Genomic DNA, 26,884 nt, shown 5'->3' with positions numbered 1-26,884 from the left:
TTAAATTAGGTTATATGGAAGCAGAATAGTTAACTCTTGATTTCTGTCCTGACAAAACTGCTTACTATTTTTTTAATTGGACTGAACTCAGGGCCCATGACACTCTTTCCAGCCGTTTTTTTGAACTATTGTGATACTAATTATCTTGTTTAATACTTACCTGTACATTTCATATTTAGGAAATCTATGATCAGATAAGCAGTAGTGTATATTACCTTTTAGTTTTTCAGATTTCACTGAAAGGAGTTATTGGGCTACCATTTTACCTCTAAGCATCACCTTCTATTGTAATCTATCATCAGTAAAAGTCTTCAAACATTGAAGTCTATATTTCAATTTTGCTCATTGTTCCAATATTTCCTTTTTTAACCCTAGAGTTATCCTATGTGGGACTGATCAAAGATAGCACATAGCATGTGGTTGTCAGTGCTTTTCATCCCGCCCCCCTACCCCTCCCCGCCAAATGCTTTATATAATGCCCAGTGAGCTAGCCTTTTGCCTCAAAGATCAAACAACTTTCCCTTATCTGCTTTTCCTTGGATATACTCCCAGATCCCAACAACTTCCTCACTTCATGAAGCCTAACTGAAGTTGCTCTTCGTTTGTTCAGGCCACATAAACCTGCATATGACTGTCACACTGTACTCTATTTCTCTCTTGAGACACTGCCTGTCCCAGAATTAGGAACTCTTTCTTTTTTTTTTTGGTCAGTTGTGGGGCCTGAACTCTGGGCCTGGGCACTGTCCCTCAGCTCTTCAGCTCAAGGCTAGCACTCTACCACTTGAGCCATAGCGCCACTTCCGGCTTTTTCTGCTTATGTGATTCTGAGGAATCGAACCCAGGGCCTCATGCATGCAAGGCAAGCATTCTACCACTGAGCCACTTTCCTTGCCCAGAATTAGGAACTCAAACTAGTTTAGAGATCCAAGTTGTTTTTTTTTTAAACAAATGTATGTGTAGAAACAATTTCTACAAATAAAGCTAGGCACTGGTGGCTCACACTTGTAATCCTAGCTACTCAGGAGGCTGAGATCTGAAGAGTGTGGTTCAAAGCCAGTCTAGGCTTTGGCCATGAAACTCTAATTAACTACCTGAAAACCAGAGGTGGAGCTGTAGCTGAAAGTACTAGAACAACTGGCCTTGAGCAAAAGAGCTCAGGGACTGTGTCCAGGCCCTGAATTCAAGCTTTACAACCAACAACAAAATAATTTTTACAATTGAAATAAAAGCCACAAATGTCCAGATTTATAGCCAGTTCTCAAGTCCTCAAAAAACCCATATCTGGTTTCTGCTTCATTGGGACTTTATGGCTACTGTTCCCTGGCAGTTCCCATCACTCTAGTAGTCAATGCCTATGCTAAGCACATGCCTGATTTTTGCATCCTACAACAAAGACTAAGATTTAGTTAGTCTCACCTTTGATGGACTGTTGCTGAAGTAGTAAAAAATCTTTTCTCGAGGAGAAAGCATTGTTTCATTTTTATGTGGGGAAATGTAGATAGGATGATTTTGAGACAGCTGTATTCGGCGAGGGGAGCCTGTTCTTATAAATGGATAGGGAGAGAGTGGAGGGGCATCCATCTGTTATAAACAAAATCAGTACAATAAACTAGTGATGTTTACAATAACAAACCTAAAGAAACTATCATACTAAAACTTTTTAAGTGCTTAAAAGTTGGTGCCAGTTGGTGCCAGTCACTGTTCTAAGTATTTTTTAAATAAGTTACATCATTTAATCTTCATAACCCCATAAGTTTGAAAATACTGTATTACACTAGGAAACAGTGTTTAGTTTGCAAAGTCATCACTGTTAAATACTGAAAAATTAAAACTTCATGTAGCTACTGTCTCTCATATCTCTGTCCTTGTAGGGGGTAGGGAATCCAATGTAGTGTTAGTCTTTTTTATGGTGGTTGTTCCCAGTATGGGGCAGAGCTTGAACTCAGGGGCCTTGTGCTTCTGCTTTGCTTTTTTGCTCAAAGCTGGAGCTCTACCACTTGTTCTACTGGCTTTTTGCTGGTTAACTGAAGAATTTCATAGACTATTTCTGCCTGGCTTTGAACCATGATCCTCAAATCTTTGCCTCTTGAGCATGAGCCACAAACGCCCAGCTTTCCTTTTCCTTCTTATTTGCTTTTATTAAGTAATGGGAGGAGATATGTTCATCGTTACAGCTCCACACATACATTCTTAATCCTTAATGCTCAGGAGTAGAAATGTTGTTCAGTCAAATCACTAGCTAGAGATTTCCATAGATTCATTGAAATTGAGGGACTCCTCCATCTCTTAGAACTGGAAGAAACATGAAATAATCCATGTTGAACTTACTGTATTTGCCTGTGAGTACTTCATGGCAAATGCTTTCATTTGTTTTATATAGATGTTGTTATAGAACTGAATGAGGTCTCCTCTCTCCTCCTCTTCCATGTCACTGTTTGCACCTGTGAGCCTAGTAGGTGTAGGAGGGGCACTGCTGGGTTGTGGAACTGGCAAGGTGCTACTTGACCTCATAACTGGACTGGAGTCTCTACTGGCTGCAGACAGTAAAATAAAGGATGTTAATGTTAATCAAAAAGAGGCTGCTAGTACACGCTATTTTCAGAAAAATTTCAGTGACTGAGACCATCTATTGCACTACTTATTAATGACAGTAGAGGGAATGTTAGTTTTGGTGACACAGTTTTTGCTTTAACAACAGGCTGGCCTCACTATAATCTGGAGTGCAAGGATTATAGATATTTACCACACTGTCTGACTTGACACTTGTTTATACCACAGTGCAAAACTCAGGAAAATAACCATACACCCAAACCATAAATATTACAAGTTTTCTAGGACCAGAGTTCTGCACTGCGAGGTACAAGTCTACAATGGCATTTCTGTGGCCTGGCTCCAACTGGCATGCTGCCTGTCTGGAACCTTTCCTAATTTCCCTGAAGAAAAATGTTATGCACTTTGTGCTTCACAACTGGAAGGAAAGACAACTTTGACACTAAATTTAAAATTTATTATTACAGCCAATCCTTTTCCAAGAAAGACTTTCTCTAGTAGTTTTTTTGTAATCCTTTTTCTCTAGGCTAAGAAGAAATATAGTTCTAATCGTATTTGGGTAAGTTCACGAAGCACTCACTTACCTCGGTCTTTGTTTGGTTCTGTTGGAGAATTTTGATGGCTTCTGCTTTCACTGCTGCCAGAATTTCTTCTTTTTTGTTTTCCTTTTATCAACACACTTCTATAGACCTTTAAAAAGATAGCAGAAAGGGATGGAAATTAGTTTTTATTAATCATATAGATAATGAGACCTTGACAGGCTACTTGATTTTCCCCAAAATACTAAGTTGTGTTCCTCAGGGATGTTAAAACTGCACCCAAGTCAGAAGTGGTAGCAAACACCTGTAATCCCAGTACTTGGAAAGCTAAAGCAGGCGATTAAAAGCCCAGCCTCAAAAAACCCCAAAAGAACTGTAACCAGTTACACAGCTACTATACTACAAGCCTTAAAGAGAGTTAATCTCACTTCAAATTCCAAGTGCTACCTAAAATACTACGTAGCAGTAATAGTCTTTAACAAAATGAAATCATTCCAAGTCAGATAGAAACTGGGCTGGGAAGGTGGCTCAGTGGTAGAGTGCTTGCCTTGCATGCATGAGGCCCTGGGTTCGATTCCTCAGCACCACATAAGCAAAAAAGAAAAAACCGGAAGTGACTCTGTGGCTCAAGTGGTAGAGTGCTAGCCTTGAGCTGAAGAGCTGAGGGACAGTGCCCAGGCCCAGAGTTCAGGCCCCACAACCGGACCAAAAAAAAAAAAAAAAAAGAAACTTTCAGAAACAGTATTCAAGATAAATTGTATTAAAGATTAATTGAATTTTCATTTTAATTCATGTAAATTTCATATAAGATTTTGGTTAAATGTACAGTAGTGTTCTTATTAAACTAGATGAAAAGTGACATAGAAACCAACTAACTCCTTAATTTGCATCTATGTCAAGATTCTCTGAATTAAAATAGCCTTAGCTGTTTATTCTCAAAAAGAAGGACACAAAACCCACTACAGGTAATTTTTAAATTTACCATCAAATACTTTAGCTTTCTTTTCAACTCCAAGAGAAAACATAATTACCTGGCTACATGCCTGTGGCTGAGTCCTGTAACAACGCATGATATTCTGGAAAGACTTGTCTTCTTTTGTGACCTGGCAAAGAGTGAGAGTACTCAGAACTTCTGGCATTAACAGTGTGAAAGCTCAGTGAACCTAATGCTTACTGCAAGTGATTTTTTTTTAAGTCTCTAGAAATGGTGTTAAGGGCATATACCAATTGGACAAACGTCCAAACCTGTGTCACCAAAACAGACACGGGAAGATCACAGTTCAAGACCAAAGAGTTCAGTGAGACACTATTTCAAAAATCAGTGGGTGCTCCATGTTTATTGCAACACTGTTCACAATAGCCAGGATCTGGAAACAACCCAGATATCCCACCACAGATGAATGGATCCAAAAATTGTGGTATCTATACACAATGGAATATTATGCAGCCAGTAGAAAGGACAAAATAATGGCATTTGCAGGGAAATGGATGGAGCTAATGGAAATCATGTTGAGCGAGGTAAGCCAAGAGCAAAGAGACAAACAGTACATAGACTCCCTGATAAGTGGATGTTAAATCCAAAATGTTAGGTGATACGACAAAATTAACAGGACTTAAGAAACAAAGGACTTCCACTCATCTGGTCGAACCACTACTAAATAACCCCATGCTGCTGATCACATGTATGGTGTATATGTGCACATTGGAGGGAAACCAGGAAGACAACACAAAACTAGAGGGAATCAGGGGAAAACATAACAGCGGGACCTATCAGCTGCACTGGATATTAACCAAAATGAACTAAGCAACTTAATGGCAGTGATGGGAAGGAGGGAACAAATGGGAAAGAGGGAACAGCTGATGCTATGCAAAACAAAAGAAATGTACATACTACCCAATGTGGAAGAAATAACTGTTATCATAAAGCTCATAGAACTCATAAATGTTATAGACCATGATAGACAATTTGTTCCAGGAAAGTTAGAATGTGTTTGTAACTTAAACTGAGCATCACTATCCCACAATACTGTGAAATTTGGGAAATTATGTAACCACTTAATCACAATAAAAAATTTGAAAAAAAAATCAGTGGGTGCTTGTGATCCCAAGTATGTGAGAAAGGTAGAGGTAGAAGGCTCATAGCCTGGGCTAAAAGCAAAACCCTATCTGAAAAAATAAACTAAAGCACAAAAAAGGACTTGGGGAATGGCTCAAATGGTCCTGAGTGGGGCTGGGATGAGTTAATCTCACTTCAAATTCCAAGTGCTACCTAAAATACTACGTAGCAATAATAGTCTTTAACAAAATGAAATCATTCCAAGTCAGATAGAAACTTGACTTTCAGGGCTGGGAAGGTGGCTCAGTGGTAGAGCGCTTGCCTTGCATGCATGAGGCCCTGGGTTCGATTCCTCAGCACCACATAAGCAAAAAGAAAAAAGCCAGAAGTGGCACTGTGGCTCAAGTGGTAGAGCGCTAGCCTTGAGCTGAAGAGCTGAGGGACAGCGCCCAGGCCCAGAGTTCAGGCCCCACGACTGGACCCTCCCACCCCCAAAAAATGGTCCTGAGTTCAAACCCCAGTTAAAACCCCACCACCACAGACAAAAAAAGAAACTGCCAAACTAAGATCTAAAATAAAAAACCAGAAATTTAGGTACCATTAAAACACACCAACATGTGGAATGTGAATACCAGAAGGGATCAGAGGGAGAAAAACAGAATGTTCAAAGAACCCAAACTTAACATTGTGGCAGATTCTTTAAACCAGCATTTGGGAGGCAGGGACAGGAAGATCAAGAGTAAGGTCACCCTAGGCTGCTACATAGTGAGACCATCTCAAAAAAAAAAAAAATACTGAAAGTTTATTTTAAAACATTGATGTAAGCTGGGTGCTGGTGGCTCACGCCTGTAATCCTAGCTACTCAGGAGGCTGAGATCTGAGGATCACGGTTCAAAGCCAGCCCGGGCAGGAAACTCCCTGAGACTCATCTCCAATAAACCACTAGAAAACCGGAAGTGGTGCTGTGGCTCAAGCGGTAGAGCGCACAGACAGCAACCAAGCCCAGAGTTCAAGCCCCACAACCGACCCCCCCCCAAAAAAAAAATTGATGTACATACCCAGAAACTAAAGTCCAAGTAAGAGAATATCAAGAAAACAGTGTTTCATTTACAGAAAAGCCCCACTAAACAGCTAACTTGTCATCAGAAACTGTTCAAGAGGAAGTAGGGTAACAAATTCAAAGTAATCAAAATTTTTAAAAGCCAGAATCTTCTCTGCAGCAAAGTTATCTTTCAAAAGTGAAAACACATTCTCCTTATTTAAAATATTCAGAAAAAGTTCTTGATGCTAAAACCAAGTACACCTAGACAGTAATTTCAAATATACATAAATGAGTAAGAAAACTGGAGTAAAGACACAGGCAGTTAACCAATAAAGCAAATAAAACAGATGTAGTATACTTGTTAATAGTACACAGGAAATGGACAGAAGTATTGAACAAAGGGAATGAACCCAGATAGCAACTAAAACCCAAAGAAGCCATTTAGATAAGCAGAAATGATAAGGTTAGTATAACAAAGGCTATAAAGACTTACACTCTTTTCTACTGTTGGCTCCAGAACTAGTGGATTTGTTATACTTAATGGATATGATTAACATACAAAATTATACCACCACAAACAGAATAACTTCCATATCTCCCTGGAATTAAGTCAGTATGAATCAACCTGATAAAGTCATAACAAATTATTACCAATAGCTCATGAGTAAGGACAAAGTTCCTCAACAAATTAGTAAAAATAAAATTTATAACTATGGGACATAGGAATGCAAAGTTGGTCTAACATGAAAATATAAATTAAGTCAATGAATGCAGAAAGAAACCTTAAACAGAAATAGAACATCTTTTTATGATTAAAAACACTCAAAACACTAGGAATATAAAGGAAATTTCTCAATCTGTTAGCACTCGGAGTAAGGGGACAACTGTGAATGTACAACTTTTAGTGGAAAACTAAAGACAAAGATTTCTGCTTTCAGCATTGTATTCGAGTCATGGTAATTGGAAAAGAAAATACATGGCATTTAGTATGGACAAGTAAAATAGGCAGATTACATAACCATGTACAAAGACAAACCTAAGGAATCTACTTAAAATTAGAACTGACTTCAGCAAGACTGCTAGATATTAAAACTGTCTTTCTATGCACTTGTAATGAACACATCAGAAATGAGAATTGCATTTATAAACTGAGATCTGAGGATCAAAGTTTGAGGCCAGCGTGGGCAGGAAAATCGCTAAGACTCTTATCTACAATTAACCACCCAAAAGCCAGAAGTGGAGCTTAGCTCAAGGGATAGAACACTAGCCTTAAGACAATACAAATATAATAAACTGAAAAGAGAGAAATTAAGACCTTTATAAGTTGTTTGTGCTAATCTAAAACGATACCATACATTGAAAAACTGGCAGTTCCTCAAAGGGTTAAAACATAGCTATATGTAGAAGAAACCATGTTGAGCAAGGTAAGCCAAGAGCAGAGACAAATGGCACATGGTCTCCCTGATAAGTGGATGTTAAATCCAAAATGTAAGGTGATACGACAAAATTAACAAAGCTTTAAGAAACAAAGGACTTCCACTCATCTGGTCGAATCACTACTAAATAACCCCATGCTGCTAATCACATATATGGTATATATGTGCACATTGGAGGGAAACCAGGAGGACAACACAGAACTAGAGGGAATCAGGGTAGAACATACAACAGTGGGACCCATCAGCTGCACTGGACATTGATCAAAATGAACTAAGCAACTCAACAGCAGTGATAGGAGGGAGGGAATGAGTGGGAAAGAGGGAACAGCTGATGCTATGCAAAACAAAAGAAATGTACATATCACCCAATGTGGAAGAAATAACTGTATTGCAAAAAGCTCAAAGAACTCATCAATGTTATAGACCACGATAGACAATTTGTCTCATGAAAGTTAGAATGTGTTTGTGGCTATAACTAAGCATCACTATCTCACAATACTGTGAAATTTGGGCAACTATGTAATCACTTAATCACAATAAAGAATTTGAAAAAAAAAGTTATAATGATCAATGCATTCTTTGGACTATGCCCTAGAAAATGACAGCAGGTGTCACAAAAACCATATACATAAATGCTAGTATTATTCATAATATTCAAAGAGTAGAAACAATCCTATATAGACATTAACATAAAGACTGGAATATTCTAAAGCTGAACTTTGCCAGTATCTGTGAATATATTGACTCATTTTACCTGATTGGATATCTCAGTAAGGCGGTTTAAAAATGTTCTGAGTAATGAAGGAGAATCTCCAGTGGTACTCACCTTTGCCATCACATAAATGGCACACATTAACAACTGGTCCAGATGTCTGTCCATCATAAGTTCAGGACACTGAATTATGGAGAATTCAAAGCAGGTCCAGATTTTTTTCCTCAGTTCATCTGAAATATCTAGTTTAGCACAAAGATCCCGAAGGCGGACACCAGCTAAGTGGTAAACCTAACAGATAAACAAGACTACTTTAGACTCTGTTTAACATACATTTTGCAAGCACATGCTTTGCTTAAGAGTATGTAACTTACCTTTCTAAAGAAGAGTGATAAAGAGCTGGTCTTCCTGGGTCTAACACTGCCGTTGGGTAAAGGCTGGCCTTGTTTAAGCTGTTGTCCACCTGGGGAAAGCTGCTGAATGGATACTTGACCAGGGACTTGCAAAGTTGTTCCTGTCACCTGTTGAGTACTCAGACTTCCAGTCAGGGCTTGAGCACTGAGGGGCTGGATAGAGCCAGTAACAGCCTGTGCCTGCCCCCCAACATTGACTTGAACTGGGAAGAATGTTATCCCTCCATTTTCATTGGCAATACCTACAGTTTGTTACAGAGGATGAGAAAAAAGAAAATGTTGGTAATATGAGGTTTTCCTGGCAGAGATTTCACTTCTCCTAATCCCTCGCCACTCTATCTCAGATTGCCCCTCCTGCTAAATCTCAGGTAACTATCCATTAAATGCAAGAACTCAGAACTAGGTGGCTTACGCCTGTAATCTTAGTTACTCAGGAGGCTGAGATCTGAGAATTGTGGTTGGAAGCCAGGCCCAGGCAGGAAAATCTGAGACTCTTACCTCCAATAAACTACTCAGAAAAAGCAGGAAGTGGTGCTGTGGCTCAAGTGGTAGAGAACTAGCCTTAAGCACAAAGAGGCTCAGGGACAGCATCCAGGCCCTGAATTTAAGCTGTAGGACCAGCAAAGAAGAAACAGAGAGAAGGAAAGAAAGGAAGGAAGGAACAAATGAACAAACTCAGTGTCCAACTCTGCCCTCCTTACCTTGTACTGGAATGGTCACTGTTTGTCCATTGTTGGCTGTAACAGTGGCTGTTGCCATGGTGACCAGGGTCTGTCCAGGAACCGGTGTAACAGAAACAGTTTCTCCAGATACATTCTGCACAGGGACAGCATTGACTAGGGGCTGTTGGGAGACACGCCCAGCTGTCCCTCCATCAGAAGGGCTATCACTCTCAAATAGCCTCCTTCTGGTACTACTGACTGTTGGTGAGCTGTATCTATCATACAATGTGGTTGGAGATGTCATGCCTGGGAGCAAAAGAAATCAACTCATTTAACACTAAGAGAACAAATCTGACTTCCAAACAGAACTGCAATACATTGTTAGAAATACTTCATAATTTTAAAAGCAAACAAAAATTACCTAACTCATAGTACATGTACAATTAATGAATTATAAAGAACATTTTGTCTCACATACTCGCTTCTTGGTCTACCTTCTAAATCAATTTAGGTTTTGTCTTCTAACTACTACAAATATATATGAGTTAATTTAAGGAATTATCATGTTCAAATTCAAGCACATGTGCAATGTAATTTCACTATAAAGACGGCAGTTGGTAAGAGGATTTGTTGGTAACCCATCTCATAGCTGTTCGGTTTGAACAGTACTGGAGTTTGAACATGTGCATGTTCAAACTTGAACCACTACTTGAACCACAACCAAGCCCTTTTTTTGGTAAGTTCGCCCATAGAGTTCTATTTTAGTCCAGGTCAGGCCTCAGACTAAGATCCTTCTACTTATACCACCTACATAGCTGGATGACAAGCATGAAGTACCATGCCTAGCTTTGTTGGTTGAAATGTGGCCTTACTTTTTGGCCAAGCTGTCCTTGAACCACGATCTTCCTGATCTTTACTTTCTAAATAGATGGAACTATAAACATGAACAGCATACTTAGCCACACTGTTGTCTGGGGTTCTTTATTTTTTTGCAGTACATGAGTTTGAATTCAATGTCATCTGCTTTATCATGAACCATGTCTCAGCTTTCATTGTTTTTGTCCAAGACTGGCCTCATACGGAGATTCTCCTAACCATTTCTTGTGTAGTTGAGACCACAGGCACGTATATTGATGAGATGAAGTCTACCTTTTGCCCAGTTATCTCTATCGCCTAAGTACTGCGCCCAGTGCCCCCCACCTTTTAGTGCATTTTCTTTTTCTTCATATACAAAATCAATAATAATAATGTTCTTCATCAAGGTAGACATACATGGGTTAGATTCAGTTAAGGTTGTTTGTTTCTTTGTGGTTCTTGGGGCTTGCACTCAGGGTCTGGGCAATGTCTCTGAGCTTTTTTACTTAAGACTAGTGCTCTATCACTTGAGCCACAGCTCCACTTCTGGCTTTTAAAAAAATTTATTAAGCCGGGCGCTGGTGGCTCACACCTGTAATCCTAGCTACTCAGGAGGCTGAGATCTGAGGATTGAGGTTCAAAGCCAGCCCGGGCAGGAGAGACCGTGAGAACTCCTATCTCCAATAAACCACCAGAAAACCGGAAGTGGCGCTATAGCTCAAGTGGTAGAGCGCTCGCCTTGAGCTGAAGAGCTGAGGGACAGCACCCAGGCCCAGAGTTCAAGCCCCACGACCGACAAAAAAAAAAAAAAAATTATTATAAAGGTTATGTACAAAGGGGTTACAGTTGTGTAAGTCAGGAAGAATACATTTCTTTAGGAAAACGTCACCCCTTCCCTCATGTTCTCCAAGTTTTTCCCTCTTATCCCCACCCACAACTTCTATAATTTTCAAAATAGTGTTCAGTAAGTATCATTGCTGCACATTAATTCACCCTTTGTCCCTCCTTTTTTATTTTTATTTTTTGGTAGCTAATAGGAGATAAGAGTCTCATGGACCTTCTTGCCTGGGCTGGCTTTAAATTGCAATCCTCAAATCTCAGTCTCCTGAATGGCTAGGATTACAGGTGTGAGCCACAAGTGCCCAGCTAGTCTGTTTTTGTTTTTTCAGATTGAGATATGGCTCACATACCATACATTTCATCCATTTATGTAGTTCAATGGCTTTTATTATACTAGTTTTGTATTTTTGGTTGGTCATGGGGCTTGAACTCTGGGTCTGAAGAGCTGAAGAGCTCAAGCATAGAGCTCTATCACTTAAGCTACAGCACCACGTCCAGTTTTCTGGTGTTTAATTGGAGGTAAGAGTGTCAGGGACTTTCCTGCCCGGGCTAGCTTTGAACCATGATCCTCAGATCTCAGCCTCCTGAATAGCTAGGATTATAGGCATGAGCCACCAGCACCTGGCATACCTCACAATTTTTATTTTTTTTGGTTGGTCGTGGGGCCTGAACTCTGGGCCCGGGCGCTATCCCTCAGCTCTTCAGCTCAAGGCTAGCATTCTACCACTTGAGCCACAGCACCGTTTCCAGTTTTTTCTGCTATGTGGTGCTGAGGAATCAAACCCAGGGCCTCATGCATGCAAGGCAAGCACTCTACCACTGAGCCACCTTCCCAGCCCCTGCCATTAACACTTATTAAACTATCTCATTATTCCAAATAAAAAGCTTAATTTTTAGTACCCACACTAGTATATGAACTTTCAAGACACAAACATTTCTCTTCCTTTTTCATTTTCCCTGCAAGTTAGTAGTTTTTGAAACCTAAGACTTGAAGTAGGAATCATAAAAGCCATTGACAAGTAAACCCTGAATGACCATAAGTGCCAGGGGCCAGCATCTCAGGCCTGTGATCCTACCTACTTAGGCAGAAAAGTCTGTGAGAATCGCATCTCCAATTAGCCACCAAGCTGTCAGTGGAGCTCTGGCTCAAGGGGCAGAGTGCTAACATTGCACAAAAAAGCTGAGACAGAGACCAGATTCTAAATTATTTAAGCCCTACGACCATTACACACACACACACACAAAAACAAAAACCAAAAGCTTATAGACTTCTATTACAAACCTGCTGAAATTACACTGGGATCACTATCATGTAAAGCATTCAGGAAAATGGAGAAATAACAGGTACAAGGAAAATTAAGGTGAATTTTAGCGTCAAATCTTAATCTATACATTAGAAAAGGAAAAACATGGGAGGAGTAAGTGGAAGAAAAATGAGAGGAGGGTAACAATGTTGGACATGAAATGTACTCTCATTGTCTTACTTATGTAACTGTAACCCCCTCGGCCCTCCATACAACACCTTTACAATAAAATTTAAATTTAAAAAAAAGAAAAAGGAAAGGGAAAATTCTACAGGACCAAAAAAGACCAGCCAAATAATAAACAGAAAAAGTTAAGCTACATATCTCTTTAGAAATAAGGAAATTTTCAGAGATCATTTTTATTTATTTTGGTTTTTGAGATGGGGGTAGTACAGGCTGGTGTAGTCCAGGCTTACCTTGAATGCGTAATTCTCCTCCCATAGCCTAAGTGCTAGGATTTCCAGGTAATTTCTTTCTTCCCCCCTAGTTATGGGGCTTGAACTCAGGGCCTGGGCACTGTTCCTTAGCTTCTTTTTTTTTGGGGGGGTCCGGTCGTGGGGCCTGAACACTGAGCCTGGTGCTGTCCCTCAGCTCTTCAGCTCAAGGCTAGTGTAGCGCTCTACCACTTGAGCCACAGCGCCACTTCTGGCTTTTTTTTCTTTTTGCTTATGTGGCGCTGAGGAATCCAACCCACGGCCTCATGCATGCAAAGCAAGCACTCTACCACTGAGCCACCTTCCCAGCCCCCCTAAGCTTCTTTTGTTCAAGACTAGCACTCTATCACTTGAGCCATAGTGCCATGCCCAGCCTTGTCTGTTTATGTGGTACTGAGAATCAAACCCAGGGCTTCATGCATGCTAGGAAAGCACTCTACCACTATGCCACATTCCCAGCCCCCCTACCATTAAATATAAGAGTAGTCTAATATAATTCAATAATTCAGAATGTTTGGGTCTGCACAATTATTCTTTTTTTTTTTTTTTTTTGTCGGTCGTGGGGCTTGAACTCTGGGCCTGGGCGCTGTCCCTCAGCTCTTCAGCTCAAGGAGAGCGCTCTACCACTTGAGCTACAGCGCCACTTCCGTTTTTCTGGTGGTTAATTGGAGATAGGAGTCTCACAGTCTTTCCTGCCCGGGCTGGCTTTGAACCACGATCCTCAGATCTCAGCCTCCTGAGTAGCTAGGATTACAGGCGTGAGCCACCGGCGCCCGGCTGCACAATTATTCTTTAAAAGAAAAATGAGACTTTGGCAAAGTAGCGGGATACAAAATCAACCCACAAAAATCAGTCACCTTCCTGTACACCAACAATGTACAAGCAGAAAGAGAAATAAAGGAAACAACCCCATTCACAATAACCCCTCCAAATATATTTAGGAATTAACCTAACCAAAGATATAAAAGAACTATTTAATGAAAACTATAAAAACTTAAATTACAGAAGACACCAGGAAATGGAAAGACCTTCCATGCTCTTGGATAGGCAGACTTAATATAGTGAAAATAGCCATACTGCCAAAATTAATATACAAATTCAATGCAATTCCTATTAAAATCCCAATGACATACATTACTGAAATACAGAAAACAGACCAAAAATACATATGGAACAACAAAAAACCTAGAATAGGCAAAACAATTCTAGGCAAAAAAGACAACATGGGAAAGACCTCGATGCCAGACTTCAAACTCTACTATAGAGCCATAATAACAAAGACAGCATGGTACTGGCACAAAAACAGACTCCAAGACCAATGGAATAGAAGATCCAGAAATCAAACACTTACAGTCAGCTGATATTTGACAAAGGAACCAAAGACATACAGTGGAAGAAGCACAGCCTGTTCAACTACTGGGCCTGGGAAAACTGGGCGGTCACATACAGAAAACTAAAAGTGGATCCCAGCCTGTCACCATGCGCTAACATCAACTCAAGATGGATTGAAGACCTTAACATCAAACCTGAATCTCTGAAACTACTGCAAGATAGAGTAGGAAAGATACTTTGACTTATAGGCACAGGCAGGAACTTCCTGAACAGAGTCCCGGGGTCACAACAAATTGGAGAATTGGAGAGAAACTTGACAAACGGGACTACCTTAAAATAAAAAGCTTCTGCACAGCTAAAGATATAGCAACCAAGCTAGAAAGACAACCAACTAACTGGGAAAAAGTATTTACCAGCAATATATCAGACAAGGGGTTAATATCCAGTATATACAGGGAACTCAAGAAATGAATCCCTCCCAAATCCAACAAACCAATTATTAAATGGACAAGGGAACTAAATAGAGACTTCTCAGAAGAAGGGATAAAAATGGCAAAGAAACACATGAGGAAATGTTTACCATCCCTGGTTGTGAAGGAAATGCAAATAAAGACAACCCTGAAATACCACCTTACCCCAGTCAGAATGGTCCACATCCTATAGTCAGCCAACGACAATTGCTGGAGGGGATGTAGAGAAAGAGGAACCCTATTACACTGCTGGTGGGAAGAATGTACACTTATACAACCACTTTGGAAAGCAGTCTGGAGGGTCCTCAGAAAGCTAAATATAGACCTCCCCTATGACCCAGCCATACCACTCCTAGGCATCTATCCCGAACAACAGGAACCAGGATACAAGGACACATGCACCTCCATGTTTATTGCAGCACTGTTCACAATAGCCAAGATGTGGAAACAACCCAGATGCCCCACCACAGATGAATGGATCCAAAAATTGTGGTATCTATACGCAATGGAGTATTATGCAGCCATTAGAAAGGACAAAATCATGGCATTGCAGGAAAATGGATGGAACTAGAAGAAATCATGTTGAGTGAGGTAAGCCAAGAGCAAAGAGACAAACAGTACATAGTCTCCCTGATAAGTGGATGTTAAATCCAAAAATTAAGGTGATATGACAGAGTTGACAAGACTTGAGAAACAAAGGACCTCTATTCATCTGATCACACATATAGTATATATGTGCACACCGAAGGAAAATTAGGAGGAGGACACAGAACTAGAGGGAATCAGGGGAAAACATACAACAGTGGGACCCATCAGCTGCACTGGACATTGATCAAAACAAACCAAGCAACTCAATGGCAGCGATGGGAGGAAGGGAAGGAATGAGTGGGAAAGAGGGAACAGCTGACACTATGCAAAAGGAAAGGAATGTACAAATCACCCAATGTGGAAGAAATAACTGTACTATCAAAGCTCATAGCACTCATAAACTTTATAGATCGTGAGAGACAATTTGTGCCATGAAAGTTAGAATGTGTTTATGATTTTAATTAAGCATCACTACCCCACAATACTGTAAAATTTGTGAAATAAAGAATTTGCAAAAAGGAAAAAAAAAAGAAAAGTGAGACTACAAGTGTAGTTCAGTGGCAAAAAGACTTGTGTGCGGCATGTGAGAGGCCTTGGGGCTAATTCTGAGCATCACAAAACAGTAGCTATTTCCTATATCTAAATTTTTAAATTATATTTTTATTATCTCTTAGTTGTACAAAAAGGAGTTACACGTCAACAAATGAGTCTACAAGTACAATACATGTTGATCTGCATGATCACTATCACCTGTTTCAACATTTCTCCTCTCAATTTTCTTAGTTTCTTAGGATATGTTTTGAATATAAAGACTGCATTCACCTCACCCCTTCCTCTCTGCAAGTTAAACCTTTTACCGAACACATGATATAAAGAACTGCCTAAGAAATAAACCAGATGTGCCGGGCGCTGGTGGCTCACACCTGTAATCCTAGCCACTCAGGAGGCTGAGATCTGAGGATCGCGGTTCAAAGCCAGCCTGGGCAGGAGAGACCGTGAGACTCTTATCTCCAATAAACCACCAGAAAACCGGAAGTGGCGCTGTAGCTCAAGTGATAGAGCGCTCGCCTTGAGCTGAAGAGCTGAGGGACAGTGCCCAGGCCCAGAGTTCAAGCCCCACGACCGACAAAAAAAAAAAAAAGAAATAAACCAGATGTATGGCACGCCTGATCTTTTCTGTAATGATTGGGCTAGCCCTCACCACATGGTAGCATAGCTCAAGAGACAAAGGTGAAAACCTTTAAGGCCTAGGAGTCCTCTTATCTAACAGGCTTATCTGTACCTGACTAGATCATGCAGCTCAGTCCTCAAGATGGTATCTGTTTCTTCAGATTTTAGGAAAGGAATACACAGCTGGATAAGAACTATATTAAATATATAGTATTCTATCCTTTTTAAAATATGCTTAAAGCTGGATGCTGGTGGCTCACACCTGTCATCCTAGCCACTCAGGAGGCTGAGATGTGAGGATCACGGTTCGAAGCCAGCCTACGCAGGAAAGTCCTCTAGTAAAGTACTCAAAAAAAGCTGGTAGTAGTATTGGAGCTCCAGTGGTAGACCACTAGCCTTGAGCACAAACAGGCTCAGGTATAATGCCTAGGCCCTTAGTTCAAGGCTCAGGATCAGAAAAAAAAAAGTGTATGTATATATACATATATATGCATTTATATATGTATATATATATATGTATGTATACACATATTTGCTTAAAAGTCTTTTGAAACAGACTTAAAATATTCTTTTAAAGTATTACTTTTGGTGGTCCATGAATATTTTAAGTGACTCATAGGGTATTTTACTTATAGATTTAGATGAAATTTAAATTTCTAGATATAAGGCTCCAAAATATTCCTCTTAGTATTTTAAACTTACTTCTTCCAAGTCCTCCAGTATCAGCACGAATTTCACTCACCCTTCTGGGAGTTAAAGGGGAAGCAACAGTACAAATTTCATCTGTTCTTTCCAGGTTCTGAGGTGGCATGACCTAAAAAAGGATTATTTGCACAAAATGGCAATGGTCAAAACCAGCAATGTTCACTATAATTAGCAGTACTCTAAAATTAAAGAAAACTATCTTGGTATTTCAGTTATTCCACCATAATTAAACTATCTTCTCTGTGTTCACATTAAAGCTAAGAACATTCTGCAAGTCTAAAAATTCCAAACTTTGGGCCTAGGAAGGTGGTTCAGTTGTAGAGTGCAGGCCCTGGTTTCAATTCCTCAGCACCATGTAAGCAGAAAAAGCCAGAAGTGGTGCTATGGCTCAGTGGTAGAGAGTTAGCCTTGAGCTGAAGAGCTGAAGGACAGTGGCTAGATCCAGAGTTCAGGTCCCACAAGTAACCAAAAAAAAAAAAAATCCCAACTTTGTAATAGGACACTGGTGATGAAACCTTCATTACCTATTTCTAGAGTGAAAATAGCACCATTGTAGGGAACAGAAGACTTGATCAATTTTAAAGGAACACTGAATTTCCACCCCTAGAGAGGAGATACAAAGTTTAATTGTTGTCTGGTAGAAGGAGACTATGAACAGAAGATACTGATTTACTTATCTTATAGAAAGATATTATAGTATTTACACAAACCTCTTCACATGTAGGAACTCTGTTTTCATTGTCTTTAATTCTTTGCCAGAGTGGAGACTCTGGTTTCCATGCTAAATGATCTAATATCTGTTCTTCAATCTGATTCAGGTGTTTTACCACTTCTCTACAAAGGCCATCTTCTGCCCTAATGAATACTTCTATTACCTGAAATAAAGAAAATGCCTTGGTTCACTTAATAATCATAATAATTATGATTTTTCACACAAAAAATTTAATATAAAATAATTTTAGTATTAAAAAAGCAAAATAGGCACAGTACTTAAATATCTCTTTAAAAGCCAGGTGCAGGTAGCTCACACCTGTAATCCTAGCTACTCAGGAGGCTGAGATCTGAGGATGGCGGTTAAAAGCCAGCCCTGGCAAGAAAGTCCCTGAGAGGCCAATTAACCACCAAATAAACAGAAGTGGTGCTATGGTTCAAGTGGTAGAGCACTCTCCATGAGTTGAAGAGCTCAGGGACAGCACCCAGGCCCAGAGTTCGAGCCCCATGACTAACCAAAAAAAATAAATAAAAATCTCTTTAAATTAGACAAATAATTTATCAAAATTACAAGTTTGTTTTGAAAGTTTACTTTGATACAGCTGCCCTTTTTACCGTATTTGTGAAAACTTACATATATAAAATATTTTTAATGTGATGCATTTCAAAATTTATTTTAAAATATGGAAGGGATAGTAGGGGGAAAACAATGGAGGGGGTAACAATGCTCAATAGGAAGTGTACTCATTACCTTACTCATGTAACTGTAACCTTCTATATAGTATCTTTACAATAAAAAAAAATAAATAAAATATGCCTTGTTCATTGATTTTGAAAACATTACTCTTAGCCGGGCGCTGGTGGCTCACGCCTGTAATCCTAGCTACTTAGGAGGCTGAGATCTGAGGATCGTGGTTCAAAGCCAGCCCGGGTAGGAAAGACCGTGAGACTCCTATCTCCAATAAACCTCCAGAAAACCGGAAGTGGCGCTGTAGCTCAAGTGGTAGAGCGCTCTCCTTGAGCTGAAGAGCTGAGGGACAGCGCCCAGGCCCAGAGTTCAAGCCCCACGACCGACCAAAAAAAAATAAATAAATGAAAACATTACTCTTAAAGTTTTATATTAAAAGACTGGATATGTAGGTCAATGGTAGAGTATGTGCTTATTAATCTCCAATACCTGAAAAAAACTTCTGTTAAAAAGCTCTAGAGGACTGAGAATATAACTCAGTGGTCAAGCATTTACCTAGCATACACATGGGTTTCATCCTCAGCACCACACACAGTCAAAAAAAACACAGCCAGTGACACTATAAAATTTTGATCACACGTTACATTAGTATCAAAAAAGGAAACAAGCCGGGTGACGTGGCTCATGCCTGTAATCCTAGCTACTCAGTAGGCTGAGATCTGAGGATCACGATTCAAAGCCAGCCCGGGTAGGAAAGTCTGTGAGACTTTTATCTCCAATAAACCACTAGAAAACTGGAAGTGGTGCCATGGCTCAGGCAGCAGCATACTCGCCTTGAACTGAAGAGCTGAGGGATAGCACCCAGGCCCAGAGTTCAAGCCCCAAGACTGACCAAAAAAAAAAAAAGGAAACAAACCATGCCACAACTGACTTTCTGTAACAGGCACCTGTGAGTCTGAGGCAGTAGGATCACAAGTTTGAGACTAGTCTGGGTCATAAAAACTAAAGAATGATAGAGAATTGTTTTGTTTTTCCCTGAAAGTTAAATAGTCTTTCATTTAAAAAAAAAAAAAAAAAGGACTTTCAACAGGAAGCTGCTGTACAAGATTAGCTTCTAGCTTTCAAGCTACTCTTTAAATCCTCCTTGGCTCCTAAGACAAAAATATTCCAAAATCTTTCATGAGGTAGTAATCAAATGAAGGTTTTATCCAAGAGAGATCTTTCAAACTACTGTGTGTTACACAAATTTATATAGCTCTTAAGAATGTCTTGTTTTGGGGCTGGGAAGGTGGCTCAGTGGTAGAGTGCTTGCCTTGCATGCATGAGGCCCTGGGTTCGATTCCTCAGCACCACATAAGCAAAAATGAAAAAAAAAAAAAAAAGAATGTCCTGTTTCTTTTCTGCTGGATTATTGAATATGTAATTTAAAATAGTTTAAAATACTTACATGCTAATAAAAATTACATGACAACAAGAAGGTGGTCTCATCAACATGCAGTATATTTTGGAAAAATACCTTATAAAAATGATAAAGCGGAACATCAAATATTTCAGCAATGAGTGGAAAATTCCCAGGAGGCTTGTAAGAAAAAGTGATGACTTCAAGGCAGCAGGCCAAGAGTGATCTATGGAATGCATCCTGTTCCAGAATACCCTATAAAACAAAGGTAACAGCATTTACAAACATTAGTCTACTCTAAAAAGGTCCCTTTAATCAAACACCAAAAGACGTTTTATTTTCTGAGAGGATGTGTTTACTTTGCTACAAAACCCTTAACTTTCACAAATAAATTGATCTTTTCATTAAAAAAAAATAAAGGAATATATAAGCATTTTCAAAAAAAAATCTTGTATGTTCCAAAATAAACAGAATAAACATAATTACATCCCTAACCAAAACACACACACACACACACACACACACACACACTTAGAATAATGACATAGCAAGATGTCACAACATAGTAACATTATATAATAATAGGCCACTATCATAGAAGAGAGCTGGAATCGAACCCAGGGCCTCATGCAAGGCAAGCGCTCTACCACTGAGCCATCTTCCCAGCCCTACTTGTGGACTTTTGATAGGTGATTATCTACCAGTTACCGCTGTCTTGCATTACAGCTCTCTTCTATGATAGTGGCTTTCTTACCTGAGTTGGCCTGGGCGCCAGAAGTGGTGTTGTGGCTCAAGTGGTAGAGTGCTAGCCTTGAGCTGAAGAGTTGAGGAACAGCGCCCAGGCCCAGAGTTCAGGCCCCATCACTGGACCCCCCCCCAAAAAATAAAAAAAAGTCAACAGGTAGCCAAATGCTGTTGGCTCATACCTGTAATGATAGCTACTCAGGAGGCTGAGATCTGAGGATCTAGATTCACAGCCAACTCAGGTAAGAAAGCCCTTGAGGTTCTTACCTCAAATTAACCACCAGAAAACCTGAAATGGAGCTGTGGCTCAGTGGCAGAGTAAAAGAGCTAAGGGACAGAACCCTAGGCCCTGGGTTGAAGCCCTATGACTAATCCCCCCCCCAAAAAAAGTTAACAGATTTAATGTAGAAGACAAAGGAGAAAGAAACACTAGCAGGGGCTGTCAGGAGTGAAAAGGGACTTGTGAGTCGGGCGCTGGTGGCTCACACCTGTAATCCTAGCTACTCAGGAGGCTGAGATCTGAGGATCATGGTTCAAAGCCAGCCCGGGCAGGAAAGACCGTGAGACTCCTATCTCTAATAAACCACTAGAAAACCGGAAGTGGTGCTGTAGCTCAAGTGGTAGAGCGCTCTCCTTGAGCTGAAGAGCTGAGGGACAGCGCCCAGGCCCAGAGTTCAAGTCCCACAACCAACAAAAAAAAAAAAAAAAAGGGATTTGTGTTAAGTGGGTCTACACTGTTCGTAAAGTTGAAAATTTCTATAGATGGATAGTGGTAGTATATACTTAACACTGTTAGTAAGCTTAATGCCACTGAGTTATAAACTTAAAGATGACTGCCAGGCACTGGTTGCTTTTGCCTATAATCCTAGCTACTCAGGAAGCTGAGATCTAAGGATCTCGATCTGAAGCCATCCTAAACAGAAAAGTCTATGAGCTTTTTTGGGGGGATCTGGTCGTGGGGTCTGAACTCTGGGCCTGGGCGCTGTCCCTCAGCTCTTCAGCTCAAGGCTAGCACTCTACCACTTGAGCCACAGCGCCACTTCCGGCTTTTTTTTTCTGCTTATGTGGTGCTGAGGAATCAAACCCAAGGCCTCATGCATGCAAGGCAAGCACTCTACCATTGAGCCACCTTCCCAGCCCCTATGAGTTCTTATCTCCAGTTAACCATCAAAAAAAGTCAGAAGTGGAGCTGTGACTCAAATGGCAAAGTGCTAGCCTTGAGAAAAAATGCTCAGGTATAGTACCCAAGCCCTGAAGTCAAGTCCCAGATCCAGCACATAAATAAAAAAGCAAAAAACTTTAAAAGATTAAAATACTACTTATTAAGTATATTTTAGCACGGTAAAAAAAGATTTTTAGATATGTATTTATGAGTATTCACAATACTCCAGCCTAAATCATACTAACAGTTTATATACTATCAGTATGTGTTTCATACACAAAAAATTAAGTCAGGGCTGGGAATGTGGCTTAGTGGTAGAGTGCTTGCCTAGCATGTATGAAGCTCTGGGTTTGATTCCTCAGTACCACACAAACAGAAAAAGCCAGAAGTAGTACTGTGGCTCAAGTGGTAGAGCACTAGCCTTGAGCACATGGAGGCTCAAGGACAGTGCCCAGGCCCTGAGTTCAAGCTCCAGGACTGGCAAAAAAAAAAATTAAGTCATACAACAGTCCTTTGTACAACCAGATATATATGTGTATACATACTACATATATACAAGCAATGTAAGCAGGTGTAATGGTACAGTCAAGAGGCAGAGGCTGGAGGATCGCAAGTTCAGAACTAGCCTGAGCTATTACAGCAAGACTTTGTCCCAATTTTTGTAAAAAGCTGAGATACATATTTACTTGTACAGTGCTTACCTATGAAGTGTGAGGCCTTGAGTTCAATCACTAACAGCGGGAAAAGAAGTGAAAATATCCACAAGGAATTAGAATAGTTTTATAATTTTTAGGTTTGAATTCAGGGCCTCATGGTTTCTCCCATAAAATATGTTCACTATAACATATGACTTGCTACGGTGATAAAGACTAACTTCTTCTGTTGATGAAGATGAAGATGAGAGGGCTTGGTGCACAAGTTTCCTTAGGTGCTAATCTTACTCCCTAAAGCCATACATCACATCTAGTAATAGCTTATTTTGGGGGTTTCAGGGAAGACTGAAAATGTTTCACTCTGATGATTTATACTCACAGATAAATCCATGTCTCCCAATCTTTTCTGTTCCTGCTCAATAACAGATTCCAATACTTTATAGTAAAGCATTTCTGCGAAACGAAAATGTTTGCTGGCAATTTCTGTACAAATACATAAAAACACAAAAGTCAAATACAAGGAAAATAAGTATTGCAGAAAATGGAGATCCATCCCTTCCTATCTATAAAATAAAATTTCTACAATTGTTGATTCAATTATCCTTAAGATTCCTTAATGTTCTTCATGGTAATATTCACATTTTTCTAAATCTGAGATAAAAGTTGCATGCAAAGAACTTATCATTCCATTAAGATTCATTCCTTTTAACAGGTGCTGGTGGCTCATGCCTGTAATCCTAGCTATTCAGGAGACTGAGAACTCCAGACAGAAAATTCTGTGGCAATCTTAACTCCAAAACATGACCATAAATGCTAGAAGAAAGCTGTGGCTCCAGTGGTAGTGCTCTAACCTTGAGCAAAAGAAATTCAGAGTCAGCACTCGGGCTCTGAGTTTAAGCCCAGAACCAATTCATTCCTTTTATTTTCTGTATTTATGAGTAAAATAAAGCTGTTGTAGTTTTGGTGATGACTACCTACAAAGGCCAATTTGTTAAAGTATTGGTTCCATGTTGGCACAAATGGGAGGTGGGAGATGCTTAAGCCTTTGGAGGGAGCCTGCTGGGAGACTGCTGTCTCCCTCCCACTGCCATCACCACAGGCCCAAAGAAACAAAGCTACTTGATCACCTATTTTCAGGTATTATCCCAGGCCTTTTGTTATAGGAACAGGAAGTGGAATAATTATATATATGGTAAGAGGTTTGTAATTAGTTTACTATTCTACATATACTTGGGTCAAACAATTCCCAGGCCAGCATCTGTGAAGTGGAGAATCAACATCCAAAATATTCCAGACTTCTTGAAACTTTGAATACCAGTGTAACGCTGCAAGTTGAATATTCTACACCTGAGCTCATGTGATAGACTAAAAAACCTGTTAGTCTATGTGTATAAGGTATATATGAAACACAAAGGAATTCTGTATTTAAAACTGGATTCTATTGCCAAGATGTTTCTTTTTACATATTCAGTATTACAACCTCCCCAGCAATCTGTAAGTCTTCTGTACTATTCTTTCTTTACTGTAGAATCGAAATTCTTACATTAGCTTCCACTTGACAAATGATAACTAAAGAATTTATATATTGGGCTGGGAAGGTGGCTCAGTGGTAGAGCGCTTGCCTTGCATGCATGAGGCCCTGGGTTCGATTCCTCAGCACCACATAAGCAAAAGGGAAAAAACCGGAAGTGGCGCTGTGGCTCAAGTGGTAGAGTGCTAGCCTTGAGCTGAAGAGCTGAGGGACAGTGCCCAGGCCCAGAGTTCAGGCCCCATGACCAGACCCCCCCCAAAAAAAAAGAAAAAAGAATTTATAAATTAAGAAAGTACCAAAAGACCAATATAATGAAAGTAATAACTTAAAATTCCTCTGTGAAATCAGAAATCACTGGCATGACAGAAAGTACAGAGAGTCACATTCTAGCCTTCAACCTAAAATCCTGAGTCTTCCTTATGTTTCTGACTCAAGTTGCTGAAAAAGGAATCCATGTAGTTAAATGTTAACATGAAGAGTCACATACACAATATTAAACCTTACCTTTAGCACAGTTACTAAAATCCTCATCTAGCTTGTAATGCTGAGAATATATTTCATACATTTCTTTCAATCTGTTAGCAATAGCCTGGGTTGGATCCCTGGAACATGTCCTAAAAAGTAATAAGATCTAATGTAAATGTCTTGCCAAATCACAAGGGATATAATGGTTAATTTTAATTTCATGAACATGTAAATACAAAATAATGTGAATAGACACTGTATACTTCCTCAAATTAATTCAGAAAATCCCATACCTCTTTTCAAAGGTGGTGGTGGTGGTAGTGGTACTGTTTTGAGTGAAAAAGGTATTTCTTGCATGGGGCTGCATGTGTTTCTACAGTAAGTTTAACAACCTTGGCCCGGGGCCCATTGGAATGTGATAACTGGCCCCACATGACTTATAACACACCTCCAATCATTGATGACAACCAAAATTTCCCTCAATGGACTGCCTAGAACACAATTCCCAATTGAGAAATCTGAAAGAGCCAGGCAAAAATGGTGCATGCTTGTAATCCTAGCTTCTTAGGAGGGAGAGATGGAGAAGATGGTTTGAGGCTAGCCCAGGAAAAAAGTTTGTGACATTCCATCTCACAACTGGATACAATGTTGTGTGTTTGTCATCCCAGCTATGTGCAAAATATAAATAGGACTGTGGTCCAAGCTGTCTTGGGAATTGAAAACTTTATTTGAAAAGTAATAGAAACAAAAAGTTGAGATATGACTCATGTAATCAAATACCTACCCATCTATTGTCAAGCCTTGATTTCAAATACTTGTTACAATAAAAAACAACAAAATAAACAAAAAACAAAAGCCCAACCTTCCTAGAGGAAAACAGAACAAATTAGAAACCATTACTAGGATGAGAAAGAGGAGAGAGAGAAGAGAAAAGGGGGGAGGGGGGAAAAGGGGGAAGGTACGCATATGCTGGTCTTGAGCTCAGGGCCTGGGCACTGTACCTGAGCCTTTTTGTTCAAGGGTAGTGCTCTACCACTTGAGCTTCAGCTCCCTTTCCAGCATTTTTTGGAGCTTATTTGGAAATAAGAGTCTCACAGACTTTTCCTATGATCCCCAGCTCTCGGCCTCCTGAGTAGCTAGGATTACTGGAGTGAGCCACTGGTGGCTGGCCATTAGAATTTCTTTTGTTTCCACTAGAGTTTAATAATTGATTTCTTATAGGGAAGCAATATGAGTTCAATGTGGAAGCAACAAAAACAATTACCATGTGAGCTTTTATAGCAACTATGTTTTAATTTTGATCATAAATGAATAGGTTCACTGTAAAACTGCAGCAAGTTTAGAATATTATATATAACACATATAACCCAGAATTCTACTTAGGAACACATGCATGCACCTTTTACCTAACATCTACTGGTAATATTTAACGTCATTAATGCTGCTTAAGATTAAAACTATTTTTTTGTTTTTGGTCGTGTGGCCTAAACTCTGGGCCTAGGCACTGACCCTCAGCTCTTCAGCTCAAGGCTAGCACTCTACCACTTGAGCCACAGTGCCATTTCCAGCTTTTTCTGCTTATGTGGTGCTGAGGAATCGAACCCAGGGCCTCATGCATGCAAGGCAAGCACTCTACCACTGAGCCATCTTCCCAGCTCTGAAGATTAAAACTATTATGACTAGCTAGGGATTGTAAAGATCTTGAAACACAAAGAATTCAAAATAGGCTCATAAATAAAACATATGCATAAATGGGGCAGCTGTGGGCATTGAACAATTGATAGAACACATGCCTAGCAAATACAAGTTCAGTCTCTAGAACTGTGAACGGAAGGAAGAGAGGGAAGGAAGAGTGGGAGGGAAGAAGAGAGGAAGGGAGAATGGGAGGGAAAGAAGAGCGGGAGAGAGGAAGTAAAAAGAAATGTGTGTGTAAAACACTCTACCATCCAAGTTCATTGGCTTATGCTAGTAAACCTAGAAACTTGAGATCTCAGTTTTGAGGCCCCTTCTCAACAGAAAAATCATGTTATAGCATAAGCTTATAATCCCAGCTACATCAGGTAGCATAAATAGGAAGATTATGGCAAAAAAGACTATCTATAGGTAGAGCAAGAAGGGCTGGAGGAGTGGCTCCAGTGATATAATGCCTGCCTAGTAATTACAAAGAACTGATTTAAAACTCTAATACTGAGGGGGAAAAAAATGTGCTTTTACCAGCTACTTAAGAGACTAAGGCATGAAAATCAAGTTCAAAGACAGCCTGAGCTACATAGTAAAGTTGCAGGTCAACCTAAGCAACATAGTAAAAATGCCATCTCAAAAAAACATGTTTCTGGGCTGGGAAGGTGGCTCAGTGGTAGAGCGCTTGCCTTGCATGCTCGAGGCCCTGGGTTCGATTCCTCAGCACCACATAAGCAAAAAGA

The 26,884-nt window shown here is 39.9% G+C and overlaps 1 protein-coding gene across 1 annotated transcript in view; it reads right to left on the bottom strand.

Annotated features, from left to right (window-relative positions):
- Rbl2 (retinoblastoma-like 2) overlaps window positions 1-26,884 on the bottom strand; it is a 60,695-nt gene that overhangs the window by 9,169 nt on the left and 24,642 nt on the right. Inside the window, exons 10-21 of the mRNA XM_013027888.1 lie at window positions 24,501-24,610; window positions 22,845-22,948; window positions 20,024-20,161; window positions 17,819-17,983; window positions 17,106-17,217; window positions 9,450-9,716; window positions 8,710-8,990; window positions 8,450-8,626; window positions 4,121-4,192; window positions 3,135-3,240; window positions 2,329-2,534; window positions 1,417-1,581 (exon numbers count right to left, since the gene is read on the bottom strand). Of these exons, the coding sequence (XP_012883342.1) occupies window positions 1,417-1,581; window positions 2,329-2,534; window positions 3,135-3,240; window positions 4,121-4,192; window positions 8,450-8,626; window positions 8,710-8,990; window positions 9,450-9,716; window positions 17,106-17,217; window positions 17,819-17,983; window positions 20,024-20,161; window positions 22,845-22,948; window positions 24,501-24,610 (1,903 nt within the window). The remainder of the gene's footprint in view (window positions 1-1,416; window positions 1,582-2,328; window positions 2,535-3,134; window positions 3,241-4,120; window positions 4,193-8,449; window positions 8,627-8,709; window positions 8,991-9,449; window positions 9,717-17,105; window positions 17,218-17,818; window positions 17,984-20,023; window positions 20,162-22,844; window positions 22,949-24,500; window positions 24,611-26,884) is intronic.

Source organism: Dipodomys ordii, unplaced genomic scaffold, assembly GCF_000151885.1.
Source record: "Dipodomys ordii isolate 6190 unplaced genomic scaffold, Dord_2.0 Scaffold106, whole genome shotgun sequence".
Taxonomy (NCBI): Eukaryota; Metazoa; Chordata; class Mammalia; order Rodentia; family Heteromyidae; genus Dipodomys; species Dipodomys ordii.
Note: the sequence above shows the minus strand (reverse complement) of the source record. Positions and strands in the feature narration are given on the sequence as shown.